At 44.8% G+C, this 14,087-nt stretch overlaps 1 protein-coding gene across 3 annotated transcripts in view; it reads left to right on the top strand.

Annotated features, from left to right (window-relative positions):
• Positions 1-1,709: 1,709 nt before the first annotated feature.
• LOC136125921 (CD302 antigen) overlaps positions 1,710-14,087 on the top strand; it is a 123,927-nt gene continuing 111,549 nt past the window's right edge. For all 3 annotated transcript variants that reach the window (XM_065880916.1, XM_065880915.1, XM_065880917.1), the window contains exons 1-3: positions 1,710-1,803; positions 7,340-7,711; positions 13,338-13,508. In XM_065880916.1, coding sequence (XP_065736988.1) covers positions 1,710-1,803; positions 7,340-7,711; positions 13,338-13,508 — 637 coding nt within the window. The remainder of the gene's footprint in view (positions 1,804-7,339; positions 7,712-13,337; positions 13,509-14,087) is intronic.

Genomic DNA, 14,087 nt, shown 5'->3' with positions numbered 1-14,087 from the left:
AGTAAACTAATATTTATGGAGAGCTCACTCTGAGACAGGCCTGGTTCTATTAATGAAGAAAAAAAGATCACTACTGTCAAGGAGCTCCAAGCTGGGCAGGATCAGAAAGGTAAGCAACCACAGACGTCGAGGGAATCAGGGCAGTAGCAGATTGTCTTACCCAGAACTTGCCACTGCCCATTCCCTACAGAATTAAGTCAAAGTCTTTAATATCATGTTCAAGGCATTTCACAAAATAGCCACATCTCACTTTTCTGCTGTCATTTCCACTTAGGCCCGCATGACAGCTTCTTTCAACACGCACCTGCACCCTGCAGGGTGGCCACACGGGACTCTTGACTATCTTCTGACACTGCTTTGCCTTTTCCTGCCTCTGTTCTATCAGTATTTTCCTCCCACCAGCTGTGCCTGGTCAAATGCCTACCCATTACCCAGGCTTCAAGGCCCAACTGAGGTGTTGCCTTCCTTGAAGCTTTGTGGAGTCTCCCCATTCATTCTGCCCTGATTTACTGTGTGTGCCTCACTCTCCCCCAGTACTCAGTAAGCTGGAGAGGGCAGGGTGTCATCCTTTGATCTCATCCTGGGAAGTGCCCAGTTCCTGTGCTGACAGGTGCTGAATATATACACTGAACCGAAAGGCAGGGGCTTGGTGAGAGAACAGGGCCAAGGGAGCTTTGGGAGCCATCATCCAAGCCTTGGTGGTTGGCATCAGAAAAGGTAAACTTCCTATTCACCTCCTCCTGGAAGAATTCACCCTGTAGGGAGGGAGGGAGGCCATCCCCGGCACACACCATGTGCTCAGTAAATATGGGTTTAAAAATATAGGACATTCATATCCAGGTAACTTAGATCACCCTGTTTATAATGATGGCGGTTCCCACAGGCTGAGGATAAATTCTACTCTCACAATTACCAGTTTTGGATGCAGACTTCCACATTTCTACTGGATTATTATTGTTGCTGTTTAATTATTAAGAAAAGAGCTTACTTGCAAAAGCCAAATGGTTATAAAGCCTAATCATCCTTGGAAGTATTATAGGGTCACTCGAATAGCTCTTGCTTTCAATTCTTTAACAACTGTGGATCGAACCTCATTGTGCCATTACCTCACCTTTGTTTGCACTATCAAAATACGCAAGACGTTGCCAAGGACGACTGAATTCTTTGGCTCGACCGCAGCTGTAACAGGATGGGTGCACATTTCCCTCTTTGGGGTACGAGGGGATGTGGGTGCCTTCCCAGGCCAACCGTGCAAAAGGAAGAAGTCATGCCTGACTGAGGGGGGCTAGGCAGAAATCAAGGTCCTAAAATGAACACTCACCAGGGCAGTGCCAAGTCCCAGCAAGGGCCGCGTCTCCTCAACTTTACTGAAGCAGCGGCGGGGCGCAGGACCCCCTCATCCGTTAGTCTGGGTGGCGCTCTGCCCTCTGACCTGGCGCTCACCACCCGCCTCCTCGCGGGGCCGCCCTTCGCAGGTGCGCAGAGCTTCTTACGCATCGTCTTCCCGCCTTGTAGCCGCACCGCCCCCCCCCCCCACGCCCTGGGACCGAGGACGTGCCGATCCGATTGGTCGAGGGCGGCGGGGGCGGGTTCGGAGCACCCGGGGAAGCCAGGGGCCAAAGCCGCTGGCGGGGCTGACTGCGCGCATCGGGAGTGCTGGGTGCTGAGTGACCCCGAGGACTCGACTGACCCGCCCGAGCCGGCTCAGGATGAGGACGCGCTGGTCCACCCCTCTCCGTGCGGCGGAGCTGCTCGTGCTGCTCCTCCCGTGCTTCGGTCTGGTGGAGCCCTCTGGCCGCTCAGGTAACCGCGGGCGCGTCCGCTCGCCGGCCGGCTAGGGACCTCGACGTTGCCAGGCCGGCTGACTTTCCTCAGTTCGGGTTAGGGCTGCGCTCCGGGGTCACGTCACCTCTGCTTTGCTAGGGGCTGGAGCCGGACAAGTGAGCCGAAGGGAGGTCCGGGGAGAAGCAGCTCCATTACCCCCCGGGGTCCCGGAGGAGGGCGGGGTGGGGCGTGGGAGCGCCGGGCTTTTCTCGTGCTGAGGGCGAGGAGTCCACCGTAGCGGAGGCACCCAGAGCCTTTTCAGAACGAGGCTCCCGCCCCTTCCTCGTCCTCTCTCCTCTAAAATCTTGCTTCCCTAGAGTATAGGGCTCCTTAACACCACCACCCCCCCAAGCCCCATCCCGCCCATCTCGCCCCTCGTCCCTTGGTCACCTTGGCCACTCAATGTCAAGAGGAGCTTTCCACCCACAGCGCCAGAATAAGTAACGATGCCCTGACTTCACTGCGCTCATGGTGCACATCAAAAAGCCATGTCTCCTACAGTGACCATGGCCGTGACTCTGTTATGATGCCCTCCCCCAGTGCCTCGAGCAGCGAGCGTTTCTTCTACTTGGCTTATCAGCTCCAGACGACCGCCCCATGCCCTACCCCAGAGGCCGGTGGTCCCGCGGTGGAACTCAGGTTGCTTGCCCGGAGACCTCCTGCCTGTCGCTTCAGAAGCAGGACCAGGATCAGACACCCTTCGCTGATGCTCTGGGCAGTGCTTGCCGCACCAACCCCTTCGCAGCACCCGGAGTATGCTTTTACTTTCTCTTTTTGCCTTGGCCAAAGGTGTGCTGAGGATTTTGTTTCTTAGTCTGGCCACTTAATAGGCAATCCGTGAGCCGTCCCTACCTATTATTTCCGTCATCTTGTCTAGATGAGGAAGTAAAAGATGGTTGAGGGAGTTTTTGAAAAGCTTCAGTTTGCTTGTGGCATTTACTTTCTTTGCAGCTAAACTAAGTTACTCTCTGAGTTATAGTTTGTTCAGAGTATGAGTGGCATCGTCTTATCTACATCCAGAACTTTTTAGTTGACCTTGCTCTGATTCACACTTCTGTGTTCTTTGATCCTCCATGTTGGAAACTACCTAAAGGCCTTTACTGCTGTGAGAATTCTATTCTGCCTGCCCCATAATCCAGGGAGAAAATTTTCACCGCAGCGACTAACTATAGTCAAAACACTCTAGCCTTTCAATCACTGTACTCTTGGTTTCCATCTACATTTGCTTTAGTCTTATCTGTTTTGTCTCCCCCATAGAACTCAAGACTTCCTTCATTTTTGCAGTCTCTGCAATCCCTGGCCTTTCTCATTAACCCAAAGCAAAGAGCACCAGCTTAACGCCATTCTTCCTGCACTAGGTCCTCGCAGGTATTTGTTTTCCTGCATCCTTCCCCACCTTGAGCAGCTGCTCTGATCAGCTTACACACACCATCAGACCAGACTTGTGGCCCTGTTAAGGGAAGCGCTGGAATTTTGAAACCCTAGCCCCTTGGGTAGCTTGTTGGCAGTATGCCGGCTTCATGATGCTGGTGATGGCGTGCACTCCATCACATGTACGCAGCTAGGTTTGCGCAGGTGGTCTCCATTGCTCAGACGCTGGCGGAGTACCTCTGTGTCCTTGGGGAAATGCCAATTGCTTAGTTAACTTTTTTTGCCTCCTTGGAGGGCCAACAGCTTGAAGTAAACTAATTCTTCAGGGACTTCTGAGGTTCTCACCAGCCCGCACCACCCAGTCTGAACCCCATGACTTTCTGACTGCTAGTACACTGATGTGGACCCAGGTGTCACTGTTTTTTGTTTGTTTGTTTTGGCTTTATTTGGCTGCTGCACGCGGTAGGACCTGTTCTTGAACTGGCAGATCCAGACTTCTGAGTCTCTCCTAGTGTACACTCTGTGCACACATGGTAGCAACTCCACAAAATGCTTAACAGTGTGGGCTGTGGAAGTTCCCCTGAAACTAAAAAGGCTGCAGTCTTCATCCTTCTTGCCTTCCCAAGCCATCTCTTCTCCATTTGTCTGTGGTTACAAAATGTTGAGGTCCAGCTTCTCTTTGGAATGTGCAGAACTCTTTGGTTTAGGGCTTGTCACAAAGGAGTTACTTCACAATCAGGCAGTAAGAAATAGTTTTCCTGTGATGGTCTAAAAATTCATTTTCAATTGTGATAATGCTATGTAGCCACTTCCTCTCAAACACCAGTAAAATGTTTATATAAAACGAAACATTCAAAAGTGCTGCTAGAGGTGTTGAGGCTTCTTTTCATCAACCTCTGTCTTTTAGACTTGTCCCAATATTGTATTTGTAGGTAAATATTAAAATTCCATTTAGGGCCAGTATAAAGTGAACAAGATGCCATATAGGGCTATCAATAAAGAATCAGTGTTATAAATTGCTCTGCAATCACCTTTTCAAAGTGTAATACATTTCTGATATATGTCATAGACCCTTATTAAACAAATTTTCTAAATAAATTATTTTCACACTTTCTTAGTTCTTCTTCCCACTCTTCAACCTACCCTCCCAATAGGGTCACAAGACTGGGGCAGACTGAACGCTTCTTCTTAAGGATAAAGAAAGATAGGGGAAAACATCATGAGTACAAGACTCTCCCTAGGTTATGTATTATGTACGAATGCTTACACATACATCATGTATGAAGGCTAATAACAAGTTTCCTTAAATCATATCAATAATTAATGTATTTGCTAAGTGATCACTATAGGTGTCAAGCATTGATATTACATACTTGGTTAAAAGACAGATTTAGAATGAGGCAAGTATCTATAATCACAGATGTTTGCAATTAGGTAAGAAGCTTGGCAATTCCTATTCAATGTAGCTACTCCACACCTCTCCTGTAGTCTTTCAGAGGTCCTACAAGCTTGTTAAGTCCATGGGTGTCCTAAAAGTTAAACATACAGTAAATGGGAAAGGTTAAATTTTTTTTCTCTTCTAAAGAGTACTTATAAAGCAGCACTGTCACCTAAGTGCACATGCCCAATACAGACGGAATTCAAATGACCTAAAATTCTACTAGCACGACATAATAAACTTGTGGACATCTGTTTAAGAACAATATGCAGTGAACTTAGCACAGACCTGTAAAGCCTACAAGCCTAGAAAAACTCAGTTAGTAGAAGCATAGGATGTTAGTACTGGAAGTGACTTAGGTTTCTTATATCCACTGCTTTCATCTTACATTTGGAGATTAGAAGACCCTGAGGAGATTAACTGACTTCCCCAAGGTCTCCCAGCTAACCAATAGCAGAGGTAAGTCTTCAGTCTAGGACCCGAACTCCTTATTCCACTGCTCTTTCCACTATTCTAAGAGTCGTAGCTAATCCATTGCATTCTGCAAAGGCAACTTGGAAAATCTAGAACTCCAGATTGCAAAGGTAGGCAAAGCTGGGGTCAAAGGGCACAGAGCGAAGTGCCCAGGAAAGATTATAAAGTGCAGGGAGATTATAGGGCAAGAGAGGGGATGGTTCCAGCAGGGGTGGCCACCGCCCGCTCTCCTGCAGAAGCAGACTTCTTTTTTGCTGCGGTAATTCGTGATACTTTGGAACCCAGGAGAGGTGAGAGGGAATAGGTTGGGAAAGAGGTACATCACAGTCTGATAATCTTCTAAAATAGTACATTTTCCTTTTTTTGTTAACTATCCTTCCAAGCTGTGCCCATAAAGTAGAGAATGGCAGAGTGATATCAAAGAAGAGTGAGGGATGGAAGCTGCTATCCAAACAGATCTAGCTGCAACCCTAGGCAGTATTTTAAAATACCAATTTGAAAGCAGAAATAAAGTTTTAAAGGATTTTGTTCTTGTTGTTCCTGTTGTTTCTCTTGGTGCTGCTACTGCTTTTTTTTTTTTTTTTTTTTTTTTTTTTTGCGGTACGCGGGCCTCTCACTGTTGTGGCCTCTCCCGTTGCGGAGCACAGGCTCCGGACGTGCAGGCTCAGCAGCCATGACTCACGGGCCCAGCCGCTCCACGGTACGTGGGATCTTCCCGGACCGGGGCAGGTAGCCGTGTCCCCTGCATCGGCAGGCGGACTCTCAACCACTGCGCCACCAGGGAAGCCCCTGCTACTGCTATTTAAAACAAACAAAACTTCCGTCCAAAGTTCAAACTGGAATTGGACTTACTTTTATAGTTGTTATTTGCATGGTGAAATTTCCTCTCAAGGCCTTAGCATGAGAATTTTTAACTCTGCAAGCCTGTGAATTATTACTAGAAAAGGTGTTTAGTGTTAGTAAAACCACTGAATGTGAGGCTGGTATCAAAGCGAAAGTGCCTTTTGGGAACTAAAATCTTACAGCTCCTTCTGCTGAACCCTTTGGTTCATTGACAGAGATTGCTTACGTTTGTCTAAACTATTTCAGCTCACCAACATGAGGTTCTGTGCTATACCTTCAAAAAGTGTTTCTTTGTCGGAAAATGTTTCTTTGTAAAAGCACTGACCAAATTGTTCAATTGTGGTTTTCTGTAACATGTGACTCTTGCTTCACAAACTCAGGTATGCAAGAAGCAGTGTACTACTTTATTTTCATAAAATCAAATTAAGTTTTGTTCTGAGGTCCCATTCTGCCAGATTAACAGAAATTCAGTTTCTGTCACTACTGAGGTCTTCCCCAGCTCATGCAAAGCTGCCAGGGAAGCATTCAGGGAGATCCCTCCCTTTGCCCTCAGCTCACACTGATTACTTCTGAGTTTCCCGTTGTCCAAACCTACTGGGTCTTGAATCCTGTGGCTCAGGTGATTTCTGGAGCTCAGGTTTGACCTTCCCAGGCGATCCAGGTGGTCAGTCCCCACAGCCCCTCCCCAGGGGCATCCTGTCACCTTCCTGGAGGTTAAACAGTGGAGCTTGTCATAGGTCCCCCTACCGTCAGAACCCAGGCCACCATTTCCTCTCGTCCTTTTATCTCACTATTCTACTTCTACCCTATTTCCTCTGAGACACATTAATGTCATATAATAATTTACTCTGCTGTAGTAGCCAAAGTGTAGGCAAGACAGAATTGCAGTCCTGAATAAGCTCAGGATAGTTTTCATTGACTACAGGTCACTTATCTAAAGAAGGTGAAAACTAAGGAGCGTCTTCATCTTATTAAATAAGGGGGAGAAATAGTTCACTGAATGGCAATAACAAGTATGCATACTATTCTAAGTGCTTTACATGTATGAGCTCATTTTATCCTCACATCTACCCTATGAAGTACTGTTTTACAAAGGAGGAAGCTGAGGCATAGCAGGTAAATAACATCCTGATCACATGGCCGGTAAGTAGCAGAGGCAAGCTATAAACCCAGGCAGACTGGCTCCAGAGCCCATGCTCTTACACAACACTGAACTGCCTCTCCGGCTCTCACTGTCCTCCGACCTTGTGTAGAGCATTACAGTTTATACAGCTTGGAGGGTCTTAACAGTCCAGGGGTGCTCAGACTCTCCTTAGCAAACAGGGGCCAGGGCACATCAACCACATAATTCAGAATCCTGAAATGTCTTTTCTGCTTGTCTTGTCTCAGGTGATGATTCATTCACCATCGTTAATGAAAACACAGGCAAGTGCATCACGCCACTGAATGACTGGATAGTAGCAAAGGACTGTGATGAAACCAAGGACATGTTGTGGAAGTGGGTGTCCCAGCATCGCCTCTTTCATTTGCAATCCCAGAAGTGCCTTGGCCTAGACATTACCAAACCCGTGGATTCCTTGAGAATGTTCAGCTGTGACTCCAATGCCATGCTGTGGTGGAAATGTGAGCACAGCTCTCTGTACGGAGCTGCCCAGTACAGGTTGACTCTGAAGGGTGGACACGCCATAGCAAGTACCAATTCATCTGATGTCTGGAAAAAAGGAGGCTCAGAGGAAAACCTCTGTGCCCAGCCTTACCATGGTGAGTACTGGAGAGGCACTTTGACTCACTTGCTGCTGTATTTGGTGAAAGTGGCCTTGAACATGTACCACTGACCACAAGGAGAATCATACACTTGTGAGGGGAGTGAGCTGGTGTTTAGTTCCAGACACCGATGTCAGTGCCATTTGCTCCCTTTAACAGGCAAGGCTAGGAGAGGTTAGGTGCCTTGTCAGAGGTCTTGCAGCCATTCTGTGGCACCCTGGGATTCGAAATCTCTCCGATGCCTGAGCATATGTACTTCCTATGACTACATCCTGAACTCCAGAGAAAAGGAAATGTTAGAGTAACAGGAAGTCCTCTACACAGGATAAAAGTCAAATGATCTAGTAAAGTTGAACCTATTCTAAGTTAAAAAAGAAGAAAGAGAAAGGGAAAAAAAAGGAAATGAATTTTTTCTTGTCTGCAGATTTGGATGTAATGGAAAAACTTTAAGAGTCTTGCGGGCTTTACTTTTATTTTTGGCATGGCTATCACACTTTGATGTTTGTATTTATGATTTAACATTTTAACAGTGGACTTTTTCCTCACTTGCTTCCAAAAATAAGTATATGAATACAGATCTTCCTCCACTAACAATGGGGTTATGTCCCTATAAACCCATCGTAAGTTGAAAATATCATAAGTCAAAAATGCATTTAATACATTTCTAATGAACATCATAGCCTGGCCTACCTTAAATGTGCTCAGAACACTTACATTAGCCTACAGTTGGGAAAAATCATCTACCACAAAGCTTATTTTAAAATAAAGTGTTGAATATCTCATGTAGTTTATTGAATACTGTACTGAAAGTGAAAAACAGAATGGTGTGTGTCAGTTGTTTACCTTCATGACTGTGTGGCTGACTGGGAGCTGTGGCTGCTGCTGCCCAGCATCATGAGAGAGGATTGGACCATGTACTGATAGCCCAGGGAAAGACCAAATTCCAAGTATGGTTTCCATGGAATGAGTACCGCTTTCACACCGTCACAAAGTCGCAAAATCATAAATCAAACCATCGTAAGTCTGAAACTGTCTCTGTTGCCTTTGGGGGAGCCGATCATGAACTTTGTTTTGAGTCTAGAGACTCAGTTATAACAAATTTCTGAGTTTAAAAAGAAAGTAGATTCATTTTTTTAAACCTCTAAATGTAAATTACCCAAGCAAATCTTTTTTTTTCATTATGTTGCTCTAACTTACATCAAATGCTGGTGCATATATATATGTATATATATTTAATTATCTAAGTCTTAACTATGCTCTTCTTTGTACATTTACATAGCTTTACAGAGATTTTCCTCTTCTCTTAAGCTAAATCTGGCCTCCCACTCTTCTTGTTGTCTGCACAGTTTTTTCTCCTAGGGGAACCTCTTTCTGTTTCCTAGTGAACATGCAGCAGCTTCTGAGATGTCAGGTTCTGCTGTTATGGGAAACATTAGAGAATCAGAGATGGGATTTTCCTTTTCTTCAGTCCTCAGCCCTTACGTAGTTGAAAAGTCTGCTTCTGCTAGCCACCTTCCTTCTAACCTTAAAGAGCAACTGCTTTCTGGATACCACTTAATGGCAAGCTTAAATTTTGTGCTATAAAAGCCTTTCTGTAACTTGGCAGCTAAGAGAAAACATGGAACCAAACAAATTGCCTTTTGAACTGGATTTGACTTGTTTCCTTGTATTTGTTCAAGGATTAGAAAAGATCATTTTCTTGGCAGGGCTCTTTCTGTCTCCTGCTCCTAATTCTTTTGAGGGAAATAGTTGTAATTATAAATTCCCTCAGTCCCCAAAATGCCTTTATTTCAACGTAACTGGTTTTCTTGGTAATCCTATGTGTTTTATTTTATGCATTTATAATATTCTGCTGAGAAGGGGGCTCGTGTGCTTCACATGGCTGCCAAAGTGATCAGTAGCACAGAAAAGATTAAGAACTCACCTAGGAGACTTCCATGGTGACGCAGTGGTCAAGAATTCGCCTGCCAATGCAGGGGACACGGGTTCGAGCTCTGGTCCAGGAAGATCCCATATGCCGTGGAGCGACTAAGCCTGTGCGCCACAACTACTGAGCCTGCACTCTAGAGCCCGCGAACCACAACTACTGAGCCCACACACCTAGAGCCAATGAGAACAACAAGAGAAGCCACTGCAGTGAGAACCCGTGCACCGCAATGAAGAGTAGCCCCCGCTCGCCACAACTAGAGGAAGCCTGTGCATAGCAATGATGACCCAACACAGACAAAAATATGATTAATTAATTAATTAATTTAAAAACAAACAAAAGGAACCCACGTAGGGTGTCACCCCAGAGAAAGCTAAACAGTGCTCACCAGCAAGAGCCCGTAGGCATAGAGTGTTTCTTGACCTTAGCAAATACAGTATTTGGAACACTAAATTTCCAGATAAGAAACTTAAAAATTTCTAAGAAAAGATGCATGTAGTCCTGACTTATTGACATATACCTCGAGTTTTAACATGAACCGAGGCCAGGGCCAAACGTGCCTCTTCTTCATTCCTCTCCAGGTGACTTGTACCATCGAAGTTGCATATGTCAGAAATCTACAAGTCACTCTAGAGTTGCCCTGCTTTCTTCTCCCACCATTCAAATTCAATCAAATATTAAGTCCTGGCAATTCTACTCTTTTAAATTTATGCAGTCCCTTCCTGTTCTTGGGTTGGAGACTGCTGTCTTAAGTTAGGAACTTCCCCTAGGACTGCGCTCTCAGACTCTTCATGTTGGTCCCTGCCCCCTCCTTCCTGTCTAATTGTACAGAATAAGAAAGATAAGATACCTGAGTTCAACAAAATGAAGTTCAAGGTAACCCAGCTTGTTACAGCAAAGCTAAGGCTCAAAACTAGCATTGTGTTCCCCAAATTTAGCTTCTTTTTTTTTGGGCCTCTCACTGTTGTGGCCTCTCCCATTGCGGAGCACAGGCTCCGGACGGGCAGGCTCAGCGGCCATGGCTCATGGGCCCAGCCGCTCCACGGCACGTGGGATCTTCCCAGACTGGGGCACGAAGCCGTGTCCCCTGCATCGACAGGCGGACTCTCAACCACTGCGCCACCAGGGAAGGCCAAATTTAGCTTCTTTATTTCTCCCTTGGCTTTTGCTGTATAATTTCTTTTTTTTTTTACCTCTGATATAAGAACATTTATCTCTCATTGTGTCCTGGGTTACCTCTCTCTCCAACCCCCATCCTGTGTGAGCCATGTTTCTCTCAGAGAAAAATTTTAGCTGTATAAATTTTATGAATAAATTGCTCTTGACTAGCATCCAGGTATGCATTTATATCATTAAGATATCTTGACCTCACTAGCAGTCTTCAAGTTTTGAATGTTTGGTGAATCATGCAGAGGAAGTAGACTTAGTGGAGGGGTGGCTCTAGAAGTGTCTAAAGTCTGAGCAACTCAGAAGGCTGCCGAGCTCTCTAAACATTGAAACTATTTTGTCTTGTGCTACCAAAGAGTTTAATGTTAGTTTTCCAGGACTTCCCTGGCAGTCCAGTGGTTAAGACTCTGTGCTCCCAATGCAGGGGACACGGGTTTGATCCCTGGTCGGGGAACTAGATCCCGCATGCAGCACCATGCGGCCAGAAAAAGAAAAACGTTAGTTTTCCATGTAAGCATCTCATCTCACACATTTGTGCCTATCGTAGAATAAGCTGCTGTTTTAAGGCTGCCATCACCATAAATTCATACATTCAGAGAAGATTCTTCTCGAGAAAGCCTGTGTCTCTGGGGAGACGCTTGGGACTTAAGAGGTCCAGTAGCATCGAACAATGTGTAAGAATAAAACTAACACAGGATTGTGAAGCAGTTATACTCCAATAAAGATCTATTAAAAAAAAGAACCCTTAGTGAGTAGTTAGCATAATTTAGCTGCTGCTCTTGTGGTGGTTGTTCCATGTTATCATTCTTCAAAGCATATTGTGAACAGGAGAGCGTTTTAATTGAAGCCCAGCTTTGAGCTATGACACTAACTTGGAACCTGAGAAAGCAGCCATTGATGTCACAAGTTGTCCTTATATGTCAAGGACTCTAATCAGAGAGTCAGTTCTCATCCCTGGCACAGCTGAATGACTGAATGTTTCACTTAACTTTGCAAAAATGGGGATTTCACAAACAAGTGTAATACTTGCCCTACTGATCTTGTGGGCTTATGGGAAAGAACAAGTGAAAGTACTTTGTATTACAGAAACACAAGGTTTTAACAAAAAATCCCTGATGGTTCTACAAATGATAGTCATTGTGCTCAGGGACTCTCCTTTTAAGTGCTGTAATTTGGGAAGAGAAATCGGTCATGAGCTATTGGGAGTTTTGGTATGGTTAAAAATAAAACATGCTAATAAGCAGAATCCCTATAAAATATAAGGTCAAATTACTCTTTAACAGAAGTACACTGTTCAAAACCATTTATATGTCAGAGGAAAACCCAATGTTCCTTAAAAGATTGTTTGCAAGTAAAAGCATCTAGATTACTCTTCCTTTTGCTGTACTGCTGCTTAATACATTCTAAACTGTCAAATTAAGTCTCACACTTAAGTTAAATGAACATTTGAGAATAATAAAGGATATGGAATCAAATTCTACCTTAAGCACACTTTCAAGCAAACCTATGAGACATTTTGAGGGGCCCTAATAGCCTGGTAAATGATGCTAAGATCTGATTACTATGCTTTACCTAATAGTCATTATTTGATCTGGTAACAACCACGGTTTTAAACAAATTAAGGCTATGGAAAAAAGTGAGCGAGGTAGTCACAAGGTTAGCTGTTCTATAAGACACCTCTCCAAAAGAACTGTTATCAACATAAGTATTTAGCACTTCCTCCAGCATTTCCAGACGTATTTGAGGTTAGAATAATTTTTCAGTTCCTCTCTGTGTACCAGAGGAAATTGTTAAAAGGAAAAGCTAGTTCTGCTACCTTGCTGGTCACCAGCTGGTTCCATGACTGCCTAGCTGAAGCTGGTTCTTCTTTCAGAACCTGAATTACCATATCCTGCCCTCTCCAAGAGACTGCTGAGAGACTCAGCAGCCCTTCGTCCTCCTTCCTCAAAATGCACAGCCTCAGTTCTACCACCAGACTGTAAACAACAGGGCTATTTGTGCATCTCTCTAACTGCACAGTTAGTTTCAAAGTCCGCAACCAGCCTCAGTGATTCCAAGGTATTTTTCTAGCCTCACTCTTACTAAAGAAAATAGAGTTTAAGTTTAATCTCAAGCGGAGCACCCCTTCTGGTGAAGTACTCTGCTACCCGCAGTAGTCAGTTGATCCTTACTTGGTAAAGCTGGAATCTTTTAGCTCTTCATCGTATCACAGTTAATGAAGCTTTACATGGATCATCTCATAGAATCTCACGAACAACCCTATGAGCCCCATATCATTATTCCTAATTTGAAAATGCAGAAACTGAGACTGATAGAGGTCGGCAAGCTTGCCCACAGACACACAGATGATCAGTGGGGGAGCCAGCACCCATGCTCTGAATCTCCACACCATGCAGCCTACCCAGGTACTATATTCTCATACATGTGAAAACATAATCTTTCTTTCACAACAGTTTTAGAAATTAGTTAGCTAAAGCTGATTATCCAGTTTTTAACTCTTCTTTCCTCTACTTTCTCCCCAACCCACAGAGATCTATACTAGAGATGGGAACTCCTATGGGAGACCTTGTGAATTTCCGTTCTTAGTTAATGGGACCTGGCACCATGAGTGCATTCATGATGGAGATCACAGTGGGCCGTGGTGTGCAACCACCTTAAATTATGAATATGATCAAAAGTGGGGCATCTGCTTACAACCAGGTATGTATGGGCTGGTAAACTTCATATGTGGAAGGGAAAGGATACCATTCCTATGAGGCAAAAGGGAGAAGGAAGGGTCCATCGTGACTCAAAAATGACGAAAACAAATATCCTAGAGAAGGGGTATATATTTGAGGAAAGAGAGAGAAGTCGTGTGTAGCTAAGAACTTACTTTCAGAAGTAGGCCAGGAAGAAAACCAAGACAGGATGCTGTGATGGAAGACAAAGGATGAGGAAGTGTTCTATACCCCCAGATACCTTAGGAAGGGGAAATGGACCAGGCAGGAGCAGTCAGGAAATTGCTGTTGGCCTTTAATAGAGCAGTTTCCAAAACACTAGTGTTCAAAGAAGATGGGTGATAGTGGACTGAGGAAGCTTCTTTTCAGACGATGGAGACTTAAGTATGTTTATTGCCTGAGTAAAGAGCAGCGAACAAGAGACAGATATCCCTATCCCTCTCAAAATTGGTGACGTTGTTCCTTTTGCTGTACCTGTACGTTGGTCAAAGCATTTTTTCTAGTTGCTTCTTACTTGAAGCAAACTCTTCAGGGTGTGCTAAAATATTCATTGTTCTTTAGA

Source organism: Phocoena phocoena, chromosome 7, assembly GCF_963924675.1.
Source record: "Phocoena phocoena chromosome 7, mPhoPho1.1, whole genome shotgun sequence".
Classification (NCBI taxonomy): Eukaryota; Metazoa; Chordata; class Mammalia; order Artiodactyla; family Phocoenidae; genus Phocoena; species Phocoena phocoena.
The sequence above is the reverse complement of the archived record's forward strand: the minus strand, read 5'-3'. Positions and strand labels throughout refer to the sequence as shown.